This window comes from Bos mutus, chromosome 2 (assembly GCF_027580195.1).
Source record: "Bos mutus isolate GX-2022 chromosome 2, NWIPB_WYAK_1.1, whole genome shotgun sequence".
NCBI lineage: Eukaryota > Metazoa > Chordata > Mammalia > Artiodactyla > Bovidae > Bos > Bos mutus.
This window is the reverse complement of record NC_091618.1, coordinates 108,000,083-108,026,141: the sequence shown is the minus strand read 5'-3', so window position 1 is coordinate 108,026,141 and position 26,059 is coordinate 108,000,083. Positions and strand designations below refer to the sequence as shown.

General features: G+C 42.3%; 1 protein-coding gene across 1 annotated transcript in view; it reads left to right on the top strand.

Moving 5' to 3' along the window:
• The window catches only part of STK39 (serine/threonine kinase 39), a 321,280-nt gene that overhangs the window by 60,347 nt on the left and 234,874 nt on the right, over positions 1 to 26,059 (top strand). The window contains exon 2 of the mRNA XM_070357864.1: positions 6,733 to 6,845. Coding sequence (XP_070213965.1) covers positions 6,733 to 6,845 — 113 coding nt within the window. The remainder of the gene's footprint in view (positions 1 to 6,732; positions 6,846 to 26,059) is intronic.

Here is a 26,059-nt window from a genome sequence, read left to right as displayed (position 1 = left end):
CATGGACGAAGGGGCCTGGTAGGCTGCAGTCCATGGGGTCGCTGGGAGTCGAACACGACTGAGCGACTTCACTTTCACTTCTCACTTTCATGCATTGGAGAAGGAAATGGCAACCCACTCCAGTGTTCTTGCCTGGAGAATCCCAGGGATGGGGGAGCCTGGTGGGCTGCCGTCTACGGGGTCGCACAGAGTCAGACACGACTGAATCGACTTAGCAGTAGCAGCAGCAGCAGCAGTAACTCAAATACAGGAGGCAAATACAGCCTGTGATGAGCTTTTATATCACTCACAATGTTTTTATATTTTTACACATTAATTGCTAACCTTAATTCAGGGGCTCTCACACAAAATTTTGAATTTGCAACTTGTCTGCAAGAGTCACAGTCTCACCCCGCCCGGCAGGTGATGTCACCTGGTGACAGTGGACCAAGGCAGAGTGGCAGCTGTGTCCCCATGGGGCTCATGTGTGTGTGTCCATTCATACCCTGGCCAGCTTCTGACCCTCATGTGATCTGACCTGATTGGCCTCTTGGACTATGAGGTTGCTCATGTGATATAAATAGAGCACCTTGAGTAAGATGGATAAAGAGATTTGGAAGAAATTATCAGCTGGACCAAAGTCATTTGTTTTGTTTACTACACACCAGCAGCCAGCCTCTAAAAAGAATGCCTGATACAGCTCTGGACTCTGTTTGCCAAGAAAGACAGCTAAGCAAGCATACTTAAGGAGCTCGCTCATTCATGTGCTAAGAGATGGGCAAACTCTGGTTAAAGCTTTGGCTTGATGCTCTTCATTTGAGTCGGATGTGATGATAGATTGCTTCCCCACCAACCATTCACGTCACAGGCTAATGTCATGCCTTGTTTTGTTTATCTTTTTGCTTTTTAAATCCTGACTTTTATGGAAAGTGACTACTGACCACGTCCTAACTTTAACATGAAAGTTCTTGTCCTCGACTAATGTATATTTTAAAAGTACTAGATGTTTATGCTACATTGTTTGTAAAGGTGGGGGAACTGAACACAAAAGAGAATATTCATCAATTAAAGAAGGGCTGAATGAATTGTGTACATAGACATTGTGAAATGCTGTGTGGTATTAACATAACAAATTGACAGGACACCAGTTGACCCGGAGGGTTTTCCCTGAGGAGAAGTACTAGCTGAGATTTAATTAGTGCTTCCTATGTGGTAGGAAGTACTTTGAAAAAGTACAAAGTACTTTCTCACTTTGATGAAAGTGAAAGTGGAGAGTGAAAAAGTTGGCTTAAAGCTCAACATTCAGAAAACGAAGATCATGGCATCCGGTCCCATCACTTCATGGGAAATAGATGGGGAAACAGTGGAAACAGTGTCAGACTTTATTTTTCTGGGCTCCAAAATCATTACAGATGGTGACTGCAGCCATGAAATTAAAAGACACTTACTCCTTGGAAGGAAAGTTATGACCAACCTAGATAGCATATTCAAAAGCAGAGACATTACTTTGCCAACAAAGGTCTGTCTAGTCAAGGCTATGGTTTTTCCTGTGGTCATGTATGGATGTGAGAGTTGGACTGTGAAGAAAGCTGAGTGCCGAAGAATTGATGCTTTTGAACTGTGGTGTTGAGAAGACTCTTGAGAGTCCCTTGGACTGCAAGGAGATCCAACCAGTCCATTCTGAAGGAGATCAGCCCTGGGATTTCTTTGGAAGGAATGATGCTACAGCTGAAACTCCAGTACTTTGGCCACCTCATGCGAAGACTTGACCCATTGGAAAAGACTCTGATGCTGGGAGGGATTGGGGGCAGGAGGAGAAGGGGACGACAGAGGATGAGATGGCTGGATGGCATCACTGACTTGATGGACATGGGTCTGGGTGAACTCTGGGAGTTGGTGATGGACAGGGAGGCCTGGTGTGCTGCGATTCATGGGGTCGCAAAGAGTCGGACACGACTGAGCGACTGATCTGAAGCTCATCACGCTGTATCAAATGTTAGAAATCATTTATTCTTCTAGTTTCCCAGTTTAGCCCACCTCTTCCTCCTTTTAAACCAGCTGCATCTTCCTGGTAAGCATAATGAAACTGAGTCCCGACCTGCGGCTGCTTTCCCCAGTATAAACTACGGATGTATTCTGTCTCCACGTTACAGATGGAGAAATGAGTCCTAGAGAGAGAGCCTTACGTTTATTGAGTCGCTGTTTTCCAAGGATGTGTTTTCCAGACAATTGTGTTATTTGGTGGTGCAGGTCATTTTATTATGCCTGTTAAGGAAACGGAGGTATAGGTAGGAATAGGCCCAGTATCACTGAACCCTGGGAATCAGAATCAGGATTGGATAGAATCTCTGACCAACCATCCTTTCAAGAGTCTTGAGGGTTACAGAGGCCTACCAGAGGCCCTTCAGTTGAATCTTTTCTCTTAGTGCTATTTGAATTAATTAGGAAGTTTTGGGGGGATCCCCTGGTAGCTCAGCTGCTAAAGAATCTGCCTGCAATACAGGAGACCCTGGTTTGATTCCTGGGCTGGGAAGATCCCTTGGAGAAGGGACTTGCTACCCACTCCAGTGTTCTGGCCTGGAGAATTCCACAGACTGTATAAGTCCATTGGGTCTCAAAGAGTTGGACACGACTGAGTGACTTTCACTTTCACTTAAGGAAGTTTTTGAGAACTTCTGAGTTGTATAGCATAATTAGCATAGGTGATTGTGACTTTAGAACACACAAGGAAAGTCTTTTGTATGAATCAGTGGGGCTGCCCTAACGAAATACCTTAAGAATGGATGCCTTCAACAACAGAAATTTATTTCTCACTCTGCTGGAGGCTGGGCAGTCCAGTTCAAGGTGCTGGCTGATCTGGTTTCCGATGAGAGCTCTCTTCTCTTCCCTTCCTTTCCTTACCTGTTAAGTGAGGGGTTGGACTCAGTGATGATCTTTGAGGCTCCCTGCACCTCTAATGTTGTTCCTGATCTCTCTTATAGTTGAAGGAAATCTTTGGATTCAAAGTAGACTGTTCCAAATTGTCCAATGAGTGGTTAAATCCTTACGTGAAGTGACAGTCACCTCAGGTTCTAAAGCTTCACATTTATTCTTTATCAAGATGAGAAGCTGCCAGCTGTTCTTTAGTCAGCTGTATGTATGAAGCAATAACGGTCCTCTGGTTGTATGGCTCTAATAAAAGATTTTCCCACCACTCCCTCCCCTTTAAAAAAAAAATAAAAGTTTTTATTATTTATTATCACTTTTTAAAGGTGACTTTCCACCTGTAACTGTTACACAATGTTGACTGTATACCCCATGTTGTACAGTACATCCTTGAAACGATCTTATACCCAGCAGTTTGTATCTCCCACTTCTCCACCCCTCTGTTGCCCCTCCTCCCCTCCCCACCAGTAACCACTGGTTATATAGCGTAACCTCTATATCTGTAAGTGTACGTCTTTTTTGTTATATTTAGTAGTTTGTTGTATTTTTTAGATTCCACATGTAAGTGATATTGTACAGTATTCATCTTTCTCTCATTTATTTCACTTAACATAATGTCCTCCAAGGCCATTCATGGCGCTTGCTGCAAATGGCAAATTTCTTTTCTTTATGGCTGAGTAATATATCTATTGTGTGTGTGTGTGTGTGAGAGAGAGAGATCTTCCGTCTCCATATATCTGTTAATGGACACTTAGGTTTCTTCCATATCTTGGCAATTGCAAATAATGTTACTATGAACATTGGAGTGCATATATCTTTTAGAGTTAGTGTGTTGGTTTTTTTCAGATACATAAACCAGGAGTGGAATTACCAGGTCATATGGTAGTTCTATTTTGAGCTTTTTGAGACACCTCCATACAGTTTTCACAGTAGCTGCACCAATTTACATTCCTATCAACAGTGTACAAGGCTTCCTTCTTCTTCACATCCTTGACAACCTTTTGTGCTCTTTTTGATGATAGCCATTCTGATGGCTATGAGGTGTTATCTCATTTTGGTTTTGATTTGCATTTCCCTGATTATTGGCTGCGTTGAGCATCTTTTCATGTGCCCGTAGGCCATCTGCACGTCCTCTTTGGAAAAATGTCTATTCAGTTCTGCCCATTTAAAATTTTTATTTATTTATTTTAAAATTTATTTTTTTCCCTGCCCATTTATCAGTTTGTTTTTTGATGTTGAGTTGTATGAGCTGTTTATATATTTTGAATATTAACTCCTTTTCAGTCATATCATTTGCAAATGTCTTCTCCCATTCAGTAGTTTGTCTTTTCATTTTGTCAGAGGTATCCTTTGCTGTGCAAAAGCCAACTCAACATCCCTCCCCCTTTATAGAATTCTTCTTTGTGTCCATGTTCTTGCATTTGTCTGTGGAAGCCAGAAGACTTTTATAGTCAAGGAATTAACTGACTCTGAATGGTAGCCCCATATCACATATGCTTATTTTATCCTTTCTGGGAATTTGTTGTCTTCTTTCCTGTTTTCCAGTTTTCCCAGTTTGAAAATGGTCTGAGATGTGGATGGAGAATGGAGGGGTGGGACTGGGGGGAGTTTTGTAATAGATAGGGCTGAGCTTCCCATCAGCAGCTCGTTAAAGGTGTTTGTTGATGTCTCTGCTGGGTACCAGGCCCAGTGCTAACTAGCTACTTATCACTTTCTCTGTGGGCTCCCTTCAGCGATGGGCTCTTGTTCTGGAGACCTTGACTGGAAAATGCACTCTGCTATCAGCAGGGCTCTTTGTAGTGTTTGGCTCTGGTATCTGGAACATTCTGGATTGAGCCCAGCATGCTGTAATCTGCACACTGGTGAGGTTGATCCAGTGGGACTTGGAGTAACAGTTGATGGAGAAGCACTGAGGTAAGGGAGAGGGTGGTGGTGGTGGTTTACTTACTCAGGCGTGTCTGACTCTTTGTGACCCCATGGACTGTAGTCCATCAGGCCCCTCTGTCCATGGGATTCTCCAGGCAAGAATGCTGGAGTGGGTTTGTCATGTCCTCCTCCAGGGGATCTTCCCAACCCAGGGATCAAACCAGAGTCTCCTGCATTGCAGGCAGATTCCTTACCACTGAACCACCAACTGACGAATTGATAATTCTGAGAACTGAGAACTGAGCTCTAGAGAGAGTGTGGCTCACTCAGACCCTCCCTCTAGGTTGATTCTCTTGTCTCTAACAATATAGGACAATGTAGAAGATATTTTCTTAGCAATGGCAAAACAAGGCTGCAAGGGAAAAGTGTGCTTCTGGCTTGTGGGTAGAAGGAAAAAAGCATGGACCTGGGAGTATGGCAGACCTGACTCAGACCCTGGCTCAGGTACTTGTTAGCTGTGGGGGTCCCAGTTTTCTCACATGTAAAACGAGGCTATTAACAACACCAACAACAAAATGCACAGGCTTGTAACAACAATTATACAAGGAAAATGCCGACTGTATAGTGGGTGATCAGTATATGTGGATTTACTCCACTGGTGAACACAGGTGGGGCTTCCTGCAACAGAATCCTTGAAGTTGGACACCTGTCTTTGGAGCATTTGGGTGACCTGATGGGTCACCAGGTCAGGGGGCCAGAGCTGATGGTGAGACCACAGGGCAGAACCTTTGCACCAAAGACACTCATTTGGGCACTTTGGTCGGGGTGGGGAAGCCTTGATTTGCACGGGAAATGTCATGCCTCTATCTCACATGTATCAGGATAGCTGATACTGGTCTCTCCTCTTTTTTGACAAAAATAATCTCCCCTCCCCCATTTGGATGATATTTAGCAACTCATTTGGGAAAAAGTACCCAAAGGAAAACTTGAAGGAGAAGACGGTCATATCCGCCCCCTTTTGCACAGGCTGTTTCTCTTCTTGGCAGTCTTGCAGTGGGAGAAGATATATGTGATGAGAATGAGATTTTTGATATTCTTTGCAGAATTGAGATGCCTTAACCTGGAGGTCTTTTTGCCCCTTCGGAATATAAATTCGATTAGAAGCTCTTTGTGCTCTGCCACAAGTCATTACACGTCTACATTTTGTTCTTATAAAATATGGATAATGACATGACTCTGTCTCCTAGGAGTTTGAGTGCATTAGCTAATGATCATGAAACCTTAGAAATGGGAAATGCATATGAATGCTGAGAGCTTTTGTAATTACAGGTTTGCATCATTTTGCTTGGCATCCTTGAAGAGGCCTGCTTTCAACATGAGAATACTCGGGTTGATTCCTGTTCTTCTAATTGTAGACCAAGCTTGAAAGAGATAAACTCAGAGAGTGTTCAGAGCAGAGAAGTCATAGCATCTGGTGGAAGCCCTCAAGTAGCTTAGGCTGGAGTGGTTTGGTTTGCGCTGAAGTGGGAGAAGAGCTTGAGATATTGTAGTCATCACAATGAGAAAATGCCAGTACCCGAGGATGGTAATGGCTTCCACGCAGGGTTGTAATGAACTGCTCATGTCCTTTATTCTTGTGACATCAGATATATTATTTTCTCAGCCTTTATTCTAGGCAGCCGTGAACACGCTGTATTGCAGTGGGCTGTTTTGATGTGGGTCACCTTCCTGGATTGTTAAGCCTCTGGAGTGTAGATACTGTCTTTGTATCCTCTAGAAAAATCCAGATTTTCCTTTATCTCATCCAGATAATTATTTTCGAACTTAAGAAACTCTTTAAAAGGATGTCAGATGGTAATGGGTTGAATACCCAAGTTACAGAAACTTAAAAAAAAAAAAATTTATGTGGGTAATCTGACAGTGTGCCATTTGACAGCTGACGTTGTTTTCATTTCCTTTCAGGCAGTGGCGCTACAGCTGTGGTTCAGGCTGCTCTATGCAAACCCAGGCAAGAACGTGTAGCAATAAAGCGGATCAACTTGGAAAAATGCCAGACCAGCATGGATGAACTATTAGTAAGTCAAAGTGAATGGGATATTGCTGGTTGCTTTTCTTATCTTATGTAGAGATGGGCCGGAGAAGCAGGAGAGGAGAGAGCAGAGGCCACTTGATGTTTTCTCCCATTTGGACACATGTATTTCTTGGAAAGCAGCCCACCTGGCTTTTTCCTCCTTATGACTGTGTTGTGTAATATACAGCTTACTTTGCTTTGACAAATAGAATTTTACTCAGTCCTCATAATCCCCAGGTGGGGATGGTCTCAGTGTTGACACTGCTTTATGAAATGAGGGAATAGACTCAGATGACCTAAGGTCATGTTATACTGAATTGGATGACGAGCTTCTGGCCCTCCGTCTCGAGTCGTACACAAAGAGGAATTACTCCCTAAACAATTTGCTGGCCCTTCTGGCTTTCATAAATCACAAAATCTCCTATAAATTTCAGTTATTCAAAAATACCACAGGGTAGCTTGCATTCCTATTGGCGAATGAGAAGAGTTTTTTTTTTTTTTTTTGGTACAGGCCAACTTGTACTTCTTCTCAGTAAAGTATGTTACATAAATAACTGGAGCTTGTCAGTGTGGCTGTGACTATAGTAGCACTGGTTGGTTGGAGGATCATTTGCTTTGGATTTAGCTGACTCATTATTAAATGAACAGCTTGGCAAATGGTTATTAGTTGCCCGGCAAACTGTGAAGGGTTTGAGAGTTTAATCTCATAAATATAGTTGTCATTCCACCTGCCAATTTTCTTTTTTTTTCCTTTTGGTCATTTGTTTGAGGATAATGGAAAACTGCAGTGGAGGAGTTGACTGATTGGTTATCCCACCACTAATCCCAGGACAAATATTAGTCCAATAGCTCCATACAAGCTACAAAGTATAATGACAGTTGGCTCCAAATGAAGAGGCCTTTTGTCATAGTCTACATTGGGAATGGAATGTCATTAACAAGAGCCTTTTGTCTTTACTCAGAATATAGCTTTTATTTCAGGCATAATTACAGTACACTATAGTATAAATTAAGTACAAGGATAAAGCTGTACTTTTCCAGATCGGTTTGGTCTTACATTTTAAATCAGGCTCCATAAAGCATAGTTTTCGCTGGGATTGAAACAACAGATTGCTGGCTAAAAGTTCAATTAAAGGAAGGGGGCTTCCACAATTTAATTAAAAAAAAATTTTTTTTTTTTTTGCATACATTTAGCACTTTTACCCTCCTCAGAATTTCAGCTCTGCTCTGCTCTTACTGAAATTATTACTGCATACTTCTGTTGCATGCTATCACGGTGACCAATAAAACTGTCTTTGTCATCTGACCAGTTTTCAAGGTCACTTTCTGGCATGGAAAAAGCTTTAAACAAACTGGAGAGAGCTGTGTCCTGCCTTTGCCACTAATTTTTTTTTTTAGTCAAATTACCTAACAGCTCTGCACCATGTAAAGAGAATTGAATCACAAAATCTCTAAGATCCCATTGTTTATTGCCATTGTTCAGCTACTAAGTCATGTCTGACTCTTTGTGACTCCATGAACTGCAGCACACCAGGCTTCCCTGTCCTTCACCATCTCCCAGAGTTTGCTCAAGCTTGTGTGCATTGAGTCGGTGATGCCATCTAACCGTCTCATCCTCTGTCATTCCCTTCTCTTCCCCTCAATCTTTCCCAGCATCAGGGTCTTTTCCAGGATCCCATTAGGAGTCTCAAATTCTGTGGCTATACTAGGTACATAATAATTTTTTAAAGATCTACGCCCTGTTTGGAAATATTACTCTTGAATTTGCCTATGGCAGTTGTATTGGATTATGGTGTTCTGTTGGAGGTCTCACAGTCATCTTTTTGCCACCAGCAGAATATTTAGACAGAATATGTACAAGGCTTGTATGTACTTGTATCTGATAGTTCTGGAACCAGCCTTCAGGGCTGATGCTGTGGTCTCTGGTTTCTAACAAGCCCTCTAACAAACCCTCTTTTGGGTTGCCCAAAAGAAGGCAGTGGCAACCCACTCCAGTACTCTTGCCTGGAAAATCCCATGGACGGAGGAGCCTGGTAGGCTGCAGTCCACGGGGTCACAAAGAGTCAGACATGACTGAGTGACTTCACTTTCACTTTTCACTTTCATGCATTGGAGAAGGAAATGGCAACCCACTCCAGTGTTCTTGCCTGGAGAATCCCAGGGACGGGGGAGCCTGGTGGGCTGCCGTCTACGGGGTCGCACAGAGTCGGACATGACTGAAGCGACTTAGCAGCAGCAGCAGTTGCCCAAAGTCTCCATGTTTTCCCGCTGCTGACTTTTTATCAACAGTCGGCTGCCAGTGATGACACCTAGGTAAGGGTTCTCCTGGAGGCACCAGGACTACTGGCGTTCCAGGCCCTTTCCTCTATTACCTGGGACCAGGAGCCATATCAGTGTCATTTGGAGTGACTCAGAATTTAGCCAGAGCTGTCAGTGTAAGGACTAGAGCTTTTCTAGCTTAGTGCTTGGCTACATTAACCTGAAGTTTTAAGATTTACAAGTTTGCTTGTTAGCAGTTAATTTTTTCTTTCGTTTTCTACCTGCTCCCATGCCCATGTTGTGTTAATGGAATTTAGCATAATTATCTATTTTTCACTTTAAAGGATGTTTGATTTGTTGCTCTAATCTTTCCTTAATTTTGAGTCTTTGGCCTTTTGATGTCTTGATATTTCTAGGGATGGAGGGAACGGCTATGGTTCTGTAGGACACACAGCTCCCAGGTTCTCTGCGAGCAAAAAGAAATAGAACTGACAGTGTAGGCTCCTGCTGTTGCCAGGCTTTTGTGGTGGCCGAGCTCTCGGCACATGACTCGTGCGGAGCAAAGTTGCCGTAATCCTTTCAATGTCTAATCCTGCTGCTGCTCGCGCTTTTATTATCTCTGTGGGTTCACATTTTGGCAGTGTCTGGACATCCGCTATCCTAATAATCCTTTAATTCCGTGAGTGTGTGTGTATTATATACAGGTCAGTGCTCGGCGTCATTTCACAAACTGTGTCATGTGTTAACTGGAAACCATTGTTCTTTAAAGAAACAACGGCCACTGGAATCCTTATCTTGTGGGAGTGTTATGTCATGGAAGTCACAATTACCAGCTATTTGCTGGCTACTGGAACAGCTGCCTCCCTTGCTGAAGCTCTGTCAACCTCCCATGCCTGCTGTCTGCCCTGCCCCTACCCACCAGCCCTGACTCCCATAGTAAGCTGGATTTATCCTCACAGGTTGACTGTGATGGCAGAGAATGGTTTGGACAACTGGCCCTGGACTTTGCTTCTTTATGTGATGGAGGCGCTCTGTAGATTTTTGTATGGTTGTGAAGTTTATTCACGGTTTGACTGAAGATTTAAGTGGTCATGATTTTTTTTTTTTTTTTTTTAATTTATTTTTAAAGTAAATGGAAGTATTGTAGTAAAGTATTGAAGTATTATAGTAAAATTATTTTTAAAGTCATATTGAAGTATTATGATTTCTGGGCTTCCCTGGTGGCTCAGCTGGTAAAGAATCCACCTGCAATGCGGGAGACCTGGGTTCCATCCCGGGTTGGGAAGATCCCCTGGAGAAAGGAACAGCTACCCACTCCAGTATTCTGGCCTGGAGAATTCCATGAACTGTATAGTCCATGGGGTCACCAAGAGTTGGACATGACTGAGCGACTTTCATTTTTTATTATGATTTCTAAAGCAAAGTGATCTTTAGTATCACTTCTGAGAGTGAAGGGAGGAAAAGAAATGTTCAATGAGATCACTGGTGCTAAATAATTGGTAATTTAAGTAAAAATTATGCTCTTCAAATGAGTACTGTGATATCCTCAGAGATTCTAATTATTTGGTAAATACCTGAGTTTCTACGAGCTTCCCAGGTGGCACTAGTGGTAAAGAACTTGCCTGCCAATGCAGAAGAGACACTGGTTCAATCCCTGATTTGGGAAGATTCTCTGGAGAAGGGCATGGCAACCCACTCCAGTACTCTTGCCTGGAGAATCCCATGGACAGAGGAGCCTGGCGGGTTACAGTCCATAGCATTGCACAGTTGGACGCAACTGAAGCAACTTAGCACACACACACACACATGAGTTTCTACATTGTGCTTAGGCCCACAAAAAGGATGAGTTTTGGGGGTATACGTGGGAGGACAAAGGTATGTGCTCACTAAAAATTCATTTTGACAAAAATTAGATTAGAGCACCCTTAAATGTTTTCCTTGGCATGAATAGCATTTAACCTTCTCAATCTAAACTAATTTTCTATGCATTCTTATGAATTTTCATTTGTGTTTTTGGCTTTGGTCTTTAACTACATCCTAATCTCTCTGGGTATGATGGTCTTGGTTGTTAATTTTCCAGGAGCTTAGGAGTGTTACTGGTCTGTTCTATATTCTTAACCATCCCAACCTGGATAATGCTGAGATTTGTTATCCCACATTTGTTGTTAACTCCATATTTGTTAATCCCACTCCAGTATAAATGACTAATTATAATTAGTGTAACACCCTCTGGGAGATAGTTACAGTTTTAGAGCAGAGCTTGTTAACTCCATAGTTAGGAGAACCTTACTAGATGCTGGGCCCTGGACTAGGTGGTGGGAAAACAAAAGAGAGTCTTCTTTTTTGTGGAGCCCGGGACTAGCCAATGAGTCTCTTCATATTTGCATTGGGTTGGTGAGATGTTTGAGTGAGGAATATCTTTCTGCACTTTTCCTTCTTCTTGTCTAGAAACAGTTTATCAGATTGATAGGCAGATTCTCTAATGTGTACCCCACTGAGGAAGTTTTCGCTTTCCAGTAGGAATTTAAAGTTTCCTAAGTGGGTCTGACCCACAGTCATGCAGACTAGTATATTCTGGTTAAGGATGGCCTTGGGGTTTTCTTGAAGAAACTTGGTTCTTCAGTTTGTGGTCAACCTCAGAGGTCAGGGATGCTACTCGAGGGCACTCTTGGCTTCCCTTAAAACTCATTACATAAGTGAAGCATTAATCTGCTTGAGTCTTTTTCAGTCTCTGTCACCAGATGACAATTCCATAGATGTGACACGGCCCTTTCTTTTATTTACCCTAAATCCTACATTTTTTAGCCTCTGGAACACACTCTTTAGTTTTACCCAAGGATTGATGAATGTTTTGGTTCATCACCTTGTTTGACATTTTGATCCTTAGACTTTAATCAATCATATCTTTCTCAACTTTTTTCCTCTAGACTAGAATTCTCGTATTTTCAGTCTGTCCTTGGTACTGAGTCACAGAAAAGTCAGTACCATTTTCTCATTCTTTCATATACATCACATCTTACAGTTTAATTCTTAGGGGCAGGAGTGCCTTAGGTGTAGGAAAAATCATGGCCCTGGAATTGGGCAAAATGCTTATTTCGTCTTTTTTTAAAGAAATGTATGTGTTTATTTTAGTTTTTCGGCCGTTCCAGGTCTTAGTTGTGGCATGGTGAACTTTTTGTTACAGCGGGTGGGATCTAGTTACCTGCCCAGGAATCAAACCCAGGCCCCCTGCACTGGCAGTGCAGAGTCTTAGTCATTGGACCCCTAGGGAAGCCCCCAAAGTGCTTATTTCTTAAAAATAAAAGAAGGAAAAAATGTCTAGTTAACTGATTATATTATACAAAACTGATTATATTACACATTTTCCAGAAATCTATGGGGATGGCAAAAGTGAAGTATAAAAAAAGAGAGACACAACTGAAGTTGTATTCAAACTGGGAATATTTTCACCATTTTGTCCTACTCTGAAAATACATATATGTTCTGGGTCTCTTTGTTACCAAACACATAAGTCCAGAAATCTGAGTGGCCTTGTAATGTTAATTTCTCCTTATTTTTCTTTTTCTTTTTTTAAAAGGATGTTAAAACATTTAGGCAAGCCGTTTCTAACAAGTGCATAAGAATCAGTCAGTTCACTCGCTCAGTCGTGTCCGACTCTTTGTAACCCCAAGAATTGGAGCATGCCAGGCCTCCCTGTCCATCACCAACTCCCGGAATTCACCCAAACTTGTGTGTCGAGTCGGTGATGCCATCCAGCCATCTCATCCTCTGTCGTCCCCTTTTTCTCCTGCCCCCAATCCCTCCCAGCATCAGGGTCTTTTCCAATGAGTCAACCCTTCGCATGAGGTGGCCAAAGTATTGGAGTTTTAGCCTCAGCATCAGTCCTTCCAATGAACACCCAGGACTGGTCTGCTTTAGAATGGACTGGTTGGATCTCCTTGCAGTCCAAGGGACTCTCAAGAGTCTTCTCCAACACCACAGTTCAAAAGCATCAATTCTTCAGTGCTCAGCTTTCTTCAAAGTCCAACTCTCACATCCATACATGACTGCTGGAAAAACCATAGCCTTGACTAGACGGACCTTTGTTGGCCAAGTTATATCTCTGGTTTTTAATATGCTATCTAGGTTGGTCATAACTTTCCTTCCAAGGAGTAAGCGTCTTTTAATTTCACGCCTGCAGTCACCATCTGCAGTACAGTGAATACTTCAGTGTAAATTCAATTAGGATATTTAATTAGCTGAATCAGCTACGATAAAACTTTAAAATTGTTTCCAAAGTGAAATTTTCTCTAGCCAAATCATACATATTCCTAAGCAAATGTAACTTTAGAGCTGTAAAAATAAATTACTTTTGCGTATATGATAGTCTCCAATTCCTTGTAAATGGTATGTCTTCAGTTTATCCAAAAATTTCCCATTTCTGGTCCTGCCCTCAGTTGGACTATATTTGAGTAAAGCACGGACACAAATCATATGAAAATAATTACAAAGTCAAATGGGCAAGGGGCACATGACAGTATAAAATTTGATATTCGAGACTGAAATCCTCAGAACAGTACTATTCAGCAATGTGGGCTTGTATTTTAATGCTATTCTCTTGATATAAAAGATTTTACAAGAAACAGACAAATGCAATTTGTTACCACATATGTCAAGGGATGTGCTGGGATATGAATCATTTATTTACTAATTAGAAAGTTCTTCAGTTCAAAAAGAATGAAAAATACTTTCACTGATACAATAGACAAAACACACACATGCACATTATAGCTTCCAGTTTTTTAAGCTGATGTCCTCAATCCAGTATAATGTATAATTTTTGTCTATAATAAAAAGACTTGCAAAAATATTTTGTAATTGTGTTAACAGTTATAGAGATTAAGTTAAAATGCACCAGAAGAAATTTTTTCTTAATTTTTAAAAATCTCAATTTACAAAAACAAAACTCTTCTGACAAGAGAAACTGCTTAGAGGTCCCCAAATACTATAATTAAACATTAAAAGAATGAGAGAAACCTATGTCAGGTAATAGGAGATAACTATTCTACTAAATGAACATTAGGCAAAATAAATATCTAGCTTTATTCTCCAAAATAAGCTACAAATCATAGCTAATTCATTCCTCTAGAGAGGAAGGCAGTTGTGGAAAGAAGGAGGGAGCCTGTGCAGGGCAGGGTTGGCGGGGAAGGTGGAGTGGAAGTATGGAAGGAAATGCAGATCAAGAGAAGCGAAATAATCAATAAAATCACACTAGAGCAGAAAGCAAAATGAGACCAAGGCTTCATTCTGAGGAAAGTGAGCCCATGTTACTTAAACATACTGTCAGTGAGAGCAAAATACCTTTATAAAGATGATACAAGGAGAGAAGGGCAAATGCCAGAATTTTTCTAGTTCAAGACTGAGAAATTTTTTCATTATGTACACAGGAGAAACAGATGGCGCTCTGTGTACCCAAACCTACGAATTTACAGTGGATTTTTATTGTTACACCACAATACTGGAGTGATTTGACACTACCCCAAATTGTAAAGCACAATTTGCTAGTAATTAGTGTTTCTATTTAAATGATCTTAAAAGGGGATTTCATTTAAAAAATTAATTTTTAAATTCATAGAATCATAGAACTTTTGGTGGTGGAAATACATTTTTGCCATCGAGTATACTTTCTTACTGAACAGTTGAGGAGGCTGAGGGCCAGAAGTGGAAGTGATTCATCCCAAGTCCAGTTCCCAGGTGGAGAACGCAGGCCATCTGACCCAGGAAGCAACCAGCCCTCTGTCACAAGTTTCAGTATTCCTCACTGGTGCAGTTGTTTTTTGAAATGATTTTGCTCACATCTGTCACCCACCACAAACTAAAATATTTTAATAATCATGACATTATTTTCATGGTGGGAGTTGGTGATGGACAGGGAGGCCTGGCATGCTGCAGTTCATGGGGTTGCAAAGAGTCGGACGCAACTGAACTGAACTGATGTTATCATCTTATTTTGGTTATTTCCACAGTTAATTAAGCTGCCTCTGAAAGAGAAGGACTCGGAAACACTGAAGGAGAAGGCTGGAGAGAGATTGGTGGGGTTTCTGCTACTATTCCCTGGCAAAACCCCAGACTGTAGTTGTACCCAGGGTAGGCCACACAAAACAAAAAGATATGTTTCACCTACCATTCTCGTCATTTGGTGATGAAGCCAAATGTAGCCGTGGTGTTGAAAGCTGGCCTCGAGGTTTCCAGCAGCATAAATTGGCCAAAAGGAAAGAGTCTCTGTGTTTCTGTTTTTAATGAAGTCTTCGACTTTACTTTCCCCAGTAGTCCCAGTCATGGACCATTAAAGGCTCAAACAGCGGTTGTTGATAGCTCAGCCTGGTTTGGATTCCTGATGGCCAGCTTTAGAGCTTTCAGAACCCATGAGGCGTCCTTGTTACTGTTTGCTGAAGAACTTTTTCAGTCAGCTCTGAAAGAAAATGGCTCTTCCCCATTGAGTTTGCCTGTGTGATTTCAATGTCACTCCTTCTTTGCTTTCTTTCCTTGTTAACTATTTCAGCAACTTCTTCATTTTTAAGCAAAATTCTGTAGTTTTTTTTTTTTTTTTTAAGACCAGTTTTTGCAGAAGGCTCATTGTCATGATGTCATAACCAAGCACAGAGGCCCAGAGATGGAAGTTGTGTTCTGTGGGAAGGAGCTATTTACCCGTTGTGATTTCTCTGCTGATCTCCTGGGGTTTTCCAGACCTCCACCTCCTCTGACACTTGACCTTTTACAACTGCTCTTTTTAGTTTACGCCCCTGGTGGCTCAGACAGTTAAGCGTCTGTCTACAATGCGGGAGACCTGGGTTCGATCCCTGGGTCGGGAAGATCCCCTGGAGAAGGAAATGGCAATCTACCCCATTTCTGTTGCCTGGAAAATCCCATGGACAGAGGAGCCTGGTAGGCTACAGTCCATGGGGTTGCAAAGAGTCGAACACGACTGAGTGACTTCACTTTCACTTTCCACAGACATGATTAAGGCTGTCACAAAATGTGATTCCTTTTCCTAAATCTTGCATGTGTTTTTCCCTGACTTCAAAATACCCAGACCTTCCCATTTCTAATCTTGTCTTCAGTTTGACTGTACTTGGATAAATAAGTACTAAATCATAGAAAAATAAAACTAACTGGCGAGGCACACTGGTTGATATATTCATAAATAGTACAGGTCAGAATATTTGACTTAACTCTTCCTTGAGTGGGTTTTTCTTCCCATTGGTACTCTCGTTCTAAAAGAGGTAGGAGTTTGCTGTATGTGTGCCATTTGATTTTTTGTAATTAAAAATAACATTTTTCATGATTGAAAGTGACAGTCCAAAAAAATGTATTGCTTTTAGAACTTTGTCAATCTTTTCCTTCCATTTCTTGGCTGACATTTGAAATCATTGAAGTTCATGGGTTTTTTTTTCTTGTTTTAAAAAAAAAATTCAGCTACTTACAGTATTGGGTTATTTGTGAATATGGATGAGATTACCCTTCATAATGATGATGATGTTATGGCAGTGCAAGCTGAATGATGACTTTTTGAAGAGTGTTTTCAATTAACCCGGTTACCCTCATATCATTAAGGCGGCGGTCCAACCTTTTTTGGCACTAGGGACCTCTTTTGTGGAAGACAGTTTTTCCATGGACTGGGGAGGTGGGGGGAAGATGGTTTCAGGATGATTCAAGTTCATTACATTTATTGTGCCCTTTATTTCTATTATTATTACATTGGCTCCACCTTAGATATCAGGCATTAGGACACAGAGGTAGGGGACCCCTGATAAAGAATTATTTACATGCTTAGAGGGGCGTTGTTAACATTTTAAAGATATATTTGGTTATCTCTCACATTTGGAAATATACGTTTTATTTGCTGCTATTCATGAATCACATCCCTGGAGGAGGAAATGGCAACCCACTCCAGTATTCTTGCCTGGGGAATCCCATGGACAGAGGAACCTGGTGGGCTGCATCTGCATGGGGTTGCAAAGAGTCGGACACTCCTGAAGTGACTTAGCACATGGGTCATATATTTATTTTTAAGATGAAATTCCAGTGTGGAAATGGTGCTTTGCCACAAATGGAAAATGTAGGAGGTTGATGTTCTCTCAGCATTCTGTTGAAAGAATTGGTGCATGTCAGTGCTTAGCTGAAAAGCAGTGCTTCGCAAACTTGGCTGCACATTAGAATCACCTGGGAGCTTTTGAAAATTTTCATTCCCAGGCTGGGTCCTAAACCAATTTATATCAGTGTCTCTGGGTCTGAGATCCAGGTGTTGGTATTTTTTAAAGGTCCCGAGGCGATTCCACTGTGCATCCAAGGTTGAGAACAACTGCTTTAGAATAAAGTTAGAAATAGCACCTCCTCAGATTTAACTGCATATGATGTTGGAACTTTTCACTTCTCTTCTTTTCACAGCTATTTGTAAGGCCTCCTCAGACAGCCATTTTGCTTTTTTGCATTTCTTTTCCATGGGGATGGTCTTGATCCCTGTCTCCTGTACAATGTCACGAACCTCTGTCCATAGTTCATCAGGCACTCTATCTATCAGATCTAGTCCCTTAAATATATTTTCACTTCCACTGAATATTCATAAGGGATTTGATTTAGGTCATACCTGAATGGTCTAGTGGTTTTCCCTACTTTCTTCAATTTAAGTCTGAATTTGGCAATAAGGAGCTCATGATCTGAGTCACAGTCAGCTCCTGGTCTTGTTTTTGCTGACTATATAGAGCTTCTCCATCTTTGGCTGCAAGAATATAATCAATCTGATTTCAGTGTTGACCATCTGGTGATGTCCATGTGTAGAGTCTTCTCTTGTGTTGTTGGAAAGGGAGTTTGCTATGATCAGTGCGTTCTCTTGGCAAAACTCTATTAGCCTTTGCCCTGCTTCATGCAAAGGAGAAAAGGAAAGATATAAGCATCTGAATGCAGAATTCCAAAGAATAGCAAGGAGAAATAAGAAAGCCTTCCTCAGCGATCATGCAAAGAAATAGAGGAAAACAACAGAATGGGAAAGACTAGAGATCTCTTCAAGAAAATTAGAGATACCAAGGGAACATTTCATGCAAAGATGGGCTCAATAAAGGACAGAAATGGTATGGACCTAACAGAAGCAGAAGATATTAAGAAGAGGTGGCAAGAATACACAGAGGAACTGTACAAAAAAGATCTTCACAACCAAGATAATCATGATGGTGTGATCACTGACCTAGAGCCAGACATCCTGGAATGTGAAGTCAAGTGGGCCTTAGAAAGCATCACTATGAACAAAGCTAGTGGAGGTGATGGAATTCCAGTTGAGCTATTTCAAATCCTGAAAGATGATGCTGTGAAAGTGCTGCGCTTAATATGCCAGCAAATTTGGAAAACTCAGCAGTGGCCACAGGACTGGAAAAAGAAAGACAATGCCAAAGAATGCTCAAACTACCGTACAATTGCACTTATCTCACACGCTAGTAAATTAATGCTCAAAATTCTCCAAGCTAGGCTTCAGCAATACGTGAACCGTGAACTTCGAGATGTTCAAGCTGGTTTTAGGGAAGGCAGAGGAACCACAGATCAAATTGCCAACATCCGCTGGATCATGGAAAAAGGAAGAGAGTTCCAGAAAAACATCTACTGCTTTATTGATTACACCAAAGCCTTTGACTGTGTGGATCACAATAAACTGTGGAAAACTCTGAAAAAGATGGGAATACCAGACCACCTGACCTGCCTCTTGAGAAACCTATATGCAGGTCAGGAAGCAACAGTTAGAACTGGACATGGAACAACAGACTGGTTCCAAATAGGAAAAGGAGTACGTCAAGGCTGTATATTGTCACCCTGCTTGTTTAACTTCTATGCAGAGTACATCATGAGAGACACTGGGCTGGAAGAAGCACAAGTTGGACTCAAGATTGCCGGGAGAAATATCAATAACCTCAGATATGCAGATGACACCACCCTTATGGCAGAAAGTGAAGAGGAACTAAAAAGCCTCTTGATGAAAGTGAAAGAGGAGAATGAAAAAGTTGGCTTACAGCTCAACATTCAGAAAACGAAGATCATGGCATCTGGTCCCATCACTTCATGGGAAATATATGGGGAAACAGTGGAAACAGTGTCAAACTTCATTTTTTAGGCTCCAAAATCACTGCAGATGGTGATTGCAGCCATGAAATTAAAAGATGCTTACTCCTTGGAAGGAAAGTTATGACCAACCTAGATAGCATATTCAAAAGCAGAGATATAACTTTGGCAACAAAGGTCCGTCTAGTCAAGACTATGGTTTTTCCAGTGGTCATGTATGGATGTGAGAGTTGGACTGTGAAGCAAGCTGAGTGCCGAAGAATTGATGCTTTTGAACTGTGGTGTTGGAGAAGACTCTTGAGAGTCCCTTGGACTGCAAGGAGGTCCAACCAGTCCATTCTGAAGGAGATCAGTCCTGGGTGTTCTTTGGAAGGAATGATGCTAAAGCTGAAACTCCAGTACTTTGGCCACCTCATGCGAAGAGTTGACTCATTGGAAAAGACTCTGATGCTGGGAGGGCTTGGGGGCAGGAGGAGAAGGGGACGACAGAGGATGAGATGGCTGGATGGCATCAATGACGCTATGGACATGAGTTTGGGTGAACTCTGGGAGATGGTGATGGACAGGGAGGCCTGGCGTACTGCTATTCATGGGGTCGCAAAGAGTCAGACATGACTGAGTAACTGAACTGATGTTGGAACTTGGGTGGATTTGATTTCTCAGCTAAGGCTGAATAGAATATTTTGCTACCAACATCAGATACAGAAGAATTTATTTAAGATTTAGCTAAGGTGTGAAATTATGCTAATTTGGTTAAGTATAGTTTAATATTTTGAATTCAGGATCCATTTAAAGCATTTTCTTTCATAAAAGAAATTTCTTTCTTTTTAGTGCTTTGTAAATCATATTGTCTTCAGGATGAAAGAAGCGTGGCTTTACGTTTTCCCTAATTCTTAGTCCTTCGGACTCTTTTTTGTTTCTCTTTGTTCTGAAAGCTTTGCATAAGTATATGTTTAGACATCTTATTCCAAAAGCTTTTGAGGCAGTATTCCAAGATACATGAAATATGATAAGGTGGTATTAATATAAATTAAACTCAGAGTGTAGTAATAAGGGAAAACACAGGTGAGGATGATGTAGAGTTAGGAATGAAGTGAAGAATTCATGGCCCAGTTAGCTGACCACGTGTCACAGGACACTTCTTGAGCCAGCAGCGCACAGAGCACATTTGTTAGGAGATCTTTCTTTGGGAAAGGTGTGTGCTGCTGCCAAGGTCTGTCTCTGTGCCTGAGACTTAGTTGGGAACTTGGGACCTTTGAGATTAGTGATCAGTGTGGGGATGCTCGTTTGGGAAGAACTGAGACGTCGAGAGGGTGACTGCAACATTCATGTTAGATGCTTGACCTTCTGCAAGGAGTTGTGTAGATCTCATTTTGCTTATTTCACAACAGTCCTATGTAGATGGTATTTTTTTAAAGCATCTTAAAAAAACATGGAGTATAATTGCTTTACAATATTGTGTTAGTTTCTGCTGTACAATGGAGTGAATCAGCTACATGTATACATATATCCCCTCCCTCTTGGACCTCCCTTCCCCCCAACCAATTCCACCCCTCTAAGTCATCACAGAGCACTGAGCTGAGCTTCCTGTGCTTTATAGCGGGTTTCCAATGGCATCATCAAGCTCATTTTACAGAAAAGGATACTGAGTCTCAAAGAGACTGGGTGACCTGTCCAGGTAACCAGTCTGTGGTCCATGGCAAAGCCAAGCTTCCAAGCCAGCTGTGACTTAGCATGCGGCCCTTCTTCAGTGGCTCCTGCTGGCTTACATCCCTGTTAATCACGCTTCCTGCTTATTCTCAGTAACAGTAATAGGAGACAAAAATTTTGGGGGGAAGTAGGACAAAGTCCATATAGCAGTATTAGAAAATCGCTCTGCTGCTGCTAAGTCACTTCAGTCGTGTCCGACTCTGTGCGACCCCATAGACGGCAGCCCACCAGGCTGCCCCGTCCCTGGGATTCTCCAGGCAAGAACACTGGAGTGGGTTGCCATTTCCTTCCCCAATGCATGAAAGTGAAAAGTGAAAGTGAAGTCGCTCAGTCGTGTCTGACCCTTAGCGACCCCATGGACTGCAGCCTTCCAGGCTTCTCCATCCATGGGATTTTCCAGGCAAGAGTACTGGAGTGGGGTGCCATTGCCTTCTCTGGAAAGTCGCTCATAAATATTTAAATATTTTGTTGTTCAGTTGCTTAGTTGTGTCCAACTCTTTGTGACCCCATAGACTGCAGCACACCGGGTTTACCTGTCCTTCACCATCTCTCAGAGCTTGCTCAAACTCATGTTCACTGAGTTGGTGATGCCATCCAACCATCTCATCCTCTGTTGCCCTCTTCTCCTCCTTTGTTTCATGTAACAGGCACGTGTCATGCCCTGTTTTGGCAAATTCGTCCAGGTTGGCCCAGCCGCAGTATGTGGGTGTCCCTCTTTGATCTGCCTGCCTCCCACATCACTCCCAGCAGAGATGCTGCTGTGACTGCCACTTTGGTGTTAGCAGATGGAAAGGCCTTTTACTCAATAACCCATTTTAGGTTGGCTTTCCCACTCTTGAGAGAGATCACTTGTGCTGCAAGAGCAGATCCAACCACAAGGAAGCTTAAATATTGTGCCGTAGCTTGGTTTGGCACTTGATGTATCTGAGTCTGATTTCACAGTTCTGTCAAGGGAGCCACTGAATTGTGCGTGCTCAGTCACTCAGTCGTGTCCGACACTTTGCGACCCCATGGACTGTAGCCCTCCAGGCTCCTCTGTCCGTGGGGATTCTCCAGGCAAGAACACTGGAGTGTGTTGCCACGCCCATGTCAATCTACCCAACCCAGGGATTGAACCCAGATCCTCCCGCATTGCGGGTGGATTCTTTACCACCTGAGCCTCCAGGGCAGCCCATGAATACTGGAGTGGGTATCCTATCTCTTCTCCAGGGAATCTTCCCATCCCAGGAATCGACCTGGGGTCTCCTACATTGCAGGTGGATTCTTTACCAGCTGAGCTGGTTTTAGCTGATGTGTTGCCTGGATTTCAGAGGTCTGTGAATTCTTCCAGTTTGACCTCATGCTTTTTTCTCCCTTTGAAGTTTTTACCCTTTCCTGTGGCTGTGAAATTCAAACCCTTTAATCCCAGAGTCTCTGATTTCCAGCTTTGCCTCCTGCCTGTTCTACAAGGTCTCAGTCACCCTGGCAGCACCACCGGCTGGCTCTTCTCCATTTCCAGCCCCTGGGCCTTGGTTGCAACCACTTGTCTGTGCTCCTTCCTTTCACATCCCCTCCACCCAATGGCCTGTCTGCCTGCCTTCCACCACTTTGTCATTGCAAGTCTGGTTTCTGGACCTGCAGCATCAGCAGCAGTTAGAAGCCTCAGGCCCCGCCCCAGACCTACTGGATCTGAATCTGCATTTTCACAGGGTTCTCAGATGATCTGTGTGCACATTCAGATTTGAGAAGCGCTGCTCTAAGTCACACATCTTCCATGGATTGTGTCCTAAATAAGGGGATAGAAATGAACCCAGTCATTCTGTGGGAAGAATTGGATGAAAAGGTGCTTTTGTTTTTTCCATCCATTTATTCAACTGTGGGCAATACTTTGATCACTTCTAGGGATAGGAATGGAGAAGGCAATGGCACCACTCCAGTACTCTTGCCTGGAAAATCCCATGGATGGAGAAGCCTGGAAGGCTGCAGTCCATGGGGTCGCTAAGGGTCAGACACGACTGAGCGACTTCACTTTCACTTTTCACTTTCATGCATTGGGGAAGGAAATGGCAACCCACTCCAGTGTTCTTGCCTGGAGAATCCCAGGGACGGGGCAGCCTGGTGGGCTGCCGTCTATGGGGTCGCACAGAGTCGGACACGACTGAAGCGACTTAGCAGCAGCAGCAGGGATAGGAAGAAATGCGTATGTTTGGGGATAAATGGCTTTACCTACCCATATGGTAAAGTTAAGGCATTGGGAAAAGCTTGGATAATTAGTTGACAGACTGTTCCAACAAGGAAGGATTCAAATAACCATCATCACTGTGTTGAAAGTTCTGTGGAAAAAATATTTGAATCAATAAATAAGTTATATTTTTCAAATTGAAAAAAAAAGTTTATACAATTGTTTTGGTCTGTCTGGGACTCTAGAACAAAGATGCCATAGACCAGGTGGCTTATAAACAAAGAAACTTGTTTCTCACTGTTCTGGAGCCTGGCAGTCTGAAATCAGGGTGCCAGCATCACTGGGTGGGTGCGCTCTCCCAGTCCACAGATTTCTCTGCTGTCTCATGTTGAGGAGGCAGTGAGCTGGTTCTCTGGGGTCTGTTTGATAAGGGCACTAATCTCATTCATGAAGGCTCCACCCTCAGGATTTAATCACCTCCCAACAGCCTCACTTCCCAGTACCATCCACTTACGAATGTTTCAGGGATGCAAGCATTCAGACCATAGCAAAATTATAAATACAGTTGACCCCTGAACAATGCAGATTTGAAATGTGGAGGTCCCTTTATACTCAATTTTTTTTCAGTTTAAATACTGTAGCACTACACGATTATGGTTTGTTGAATCCAAGGACACTGAGGAAACAAATCTTGGATACCTAGGGAGGATTTTCGACTGTATGGAGGGTTGGTGCTTCTAATCCCCGTGTTGTTCAAGGGGTGCTTGTGTAAAAATTTTGTATCTCTCTAAAGGCAGCTAGACAACAAGTTTATGTATAAACTAAATTAAGGATTGGATAGGCCGCATAACACCTATTTTTAACTTTTTAAAAGTGCATTTCTACCCCGTGGTGGAAATATTACTTAATGTGGGGTTCAGTGAAAGTACAGGTCATTTCCCAAGGGAGAGTGACCAGTGTTTTTCCTTAAGGCAAGTTTCATCATGTCTTTACACATTAGCCGCTCCACTGCATGGAAAGGCTGTGCAGTAAAATGGGTGGTGTGGGAGTTGGGGTACGGAGCCCTAGCCAAGTGATGCCGAGGGCAGCGAGATGGTGAGTAGCCAGACCGATGCCAGTCCTGCCTCTTCTCAGAGCCCGCCTCTTCTGTGACCCACCCTGACTCTGCCCCTGCAGGTCTGTTAGCAGCAGCAGCAGCATCTGTGTCTCTTCTTTCTTTTCTTTAAAAGTCCTCAGGACTTTTAAATACCTGGCTGGTAATTTTAAGGCCCTGAATTTTGAAGGAATAGAATTTGGTAAGTTATATCCATATACTATCTAAAATAGTTTCTCCATAGGTTACTTACAAGAGTCCCCTCCTACCCCCGGGTCTTCCTTTCTCACACACACACCCACACAGTTGTTCACTGCTGTATCAGAGAACTTGATCCCCAGGTAGGGAGTGATACTGGCCATCTAAATACAAAGGTCTTAAAAGTGTTTTTCCAGGCTCTGACCCACTTTGCTTCCATGCAAAAGCATTTCCTTTCATAAGAGCACCAGTGGTTGACTATATGCTTTAATGATTTAAAAGTTTGGTGTTCGAAAACTAGAAAGGCATTCATTTACATTGGATATAAAACTGAGAATGTAGAACACCCATACTTTGAAGAAACATCGTTCTCATTTCTGTGAACCACAGGGGCATCTGTTTAAACTGGACCCTACCTGGAGCTGCAGGCCTTCAAAGTGGGCCATGCCCACAGGAGCAGATGCTGGCCACCTGAAATAGGGGTGCTGGGCAACGTTCCAGTTCTCCTTCAGAACGTCTGACGGTATCGAAACCTAACACTCGAAACGGATGGAAACTAGGGCTCAGGTTTTAGATCTTCTTCAAAGGACAAAAGGTGCAGAATCGAAAAGTGTTAGATTTAGAAAACCTGTGATCAGTTAAATGGATTAGGAAAATGATGGGAAAGTGTTACTGTATAATGAAAGGAAAACAGATGATGGGTGATTTTTTTTTTTTAAATAGGAAAAATAGTTTTTTTTTTTTTTTACATGGATGAATTAAGTTCTTTTATTTTTTATTTTTTTATTTATTTTTTTTATTCCTTTATTTCTCATGTGTTCCCCATCCTGAACCCTCCTCCCTCCTCCCTCCCCATACCATCCCTCTGGGTCGTCCCAGTGCACCAGCCCCAAGCATCCAGCATCGTGCATTGAACCTGGACTGGCATCTCGTTTCATACATGACATTTCACATGTTTCAATGCCATTCTCCCAAATCTTCCCACCCTCTCCCTCTCCCACAGAGTCCATAAGCCTGTTCTATACATCACTGTCTCTTTTGCTATCTCGTATACAGGGTTATCGTTAACATCTTTCTAAATTCCATATATATGCGTTAGTATACTGTATTGGTGTTTTTCCTTCTGGCTTACTTCACTCTGTATAATAGGCTCCAGTTTCATCCACCTCATTAGAACTGATTCAAATGTATTCTTTTTAATGGCTGAGTAATACTCCATTGTGTATATGTACCACAGCTTTCTTATCCATTCATCTGCTGATGGACATCTAGGTTGCTTCCATGTCCTGGCTATTATAAACAGTGCTGCGATGAACATTGGGGTACACGTGTCTCTTTCCCTTCTGGTTTCCTCAGTGTGTATGCCCAGCAGTGGGATTGCTGGATCATAAGGCAGTTCTATTTCCAGTTTTTTAAAGAATCTCCACACTGTTCTCCATAGTGGCTGTACTAGTTTGCATTCCCACCAACAGTATAAGAGGGTTCCCTTTTCTCCACACCCTCTCCAGCATTTATTATTTGTAGGCTTTTGGATCACAGCCATTCTGACTGGTGTGAAATGGTATCTCATAGTGGTTTTGATTTGCATTTCTCTGATAATGAGTGATGTTGAGCATCTTTTCATGTGTTTGTTAGCCATCTGTATGTCTTCTTTGGAGAAATGTCTATTTAGATCTTTGGCCCATTTTTTGATTGGGTCATTTATTTTTCTGGA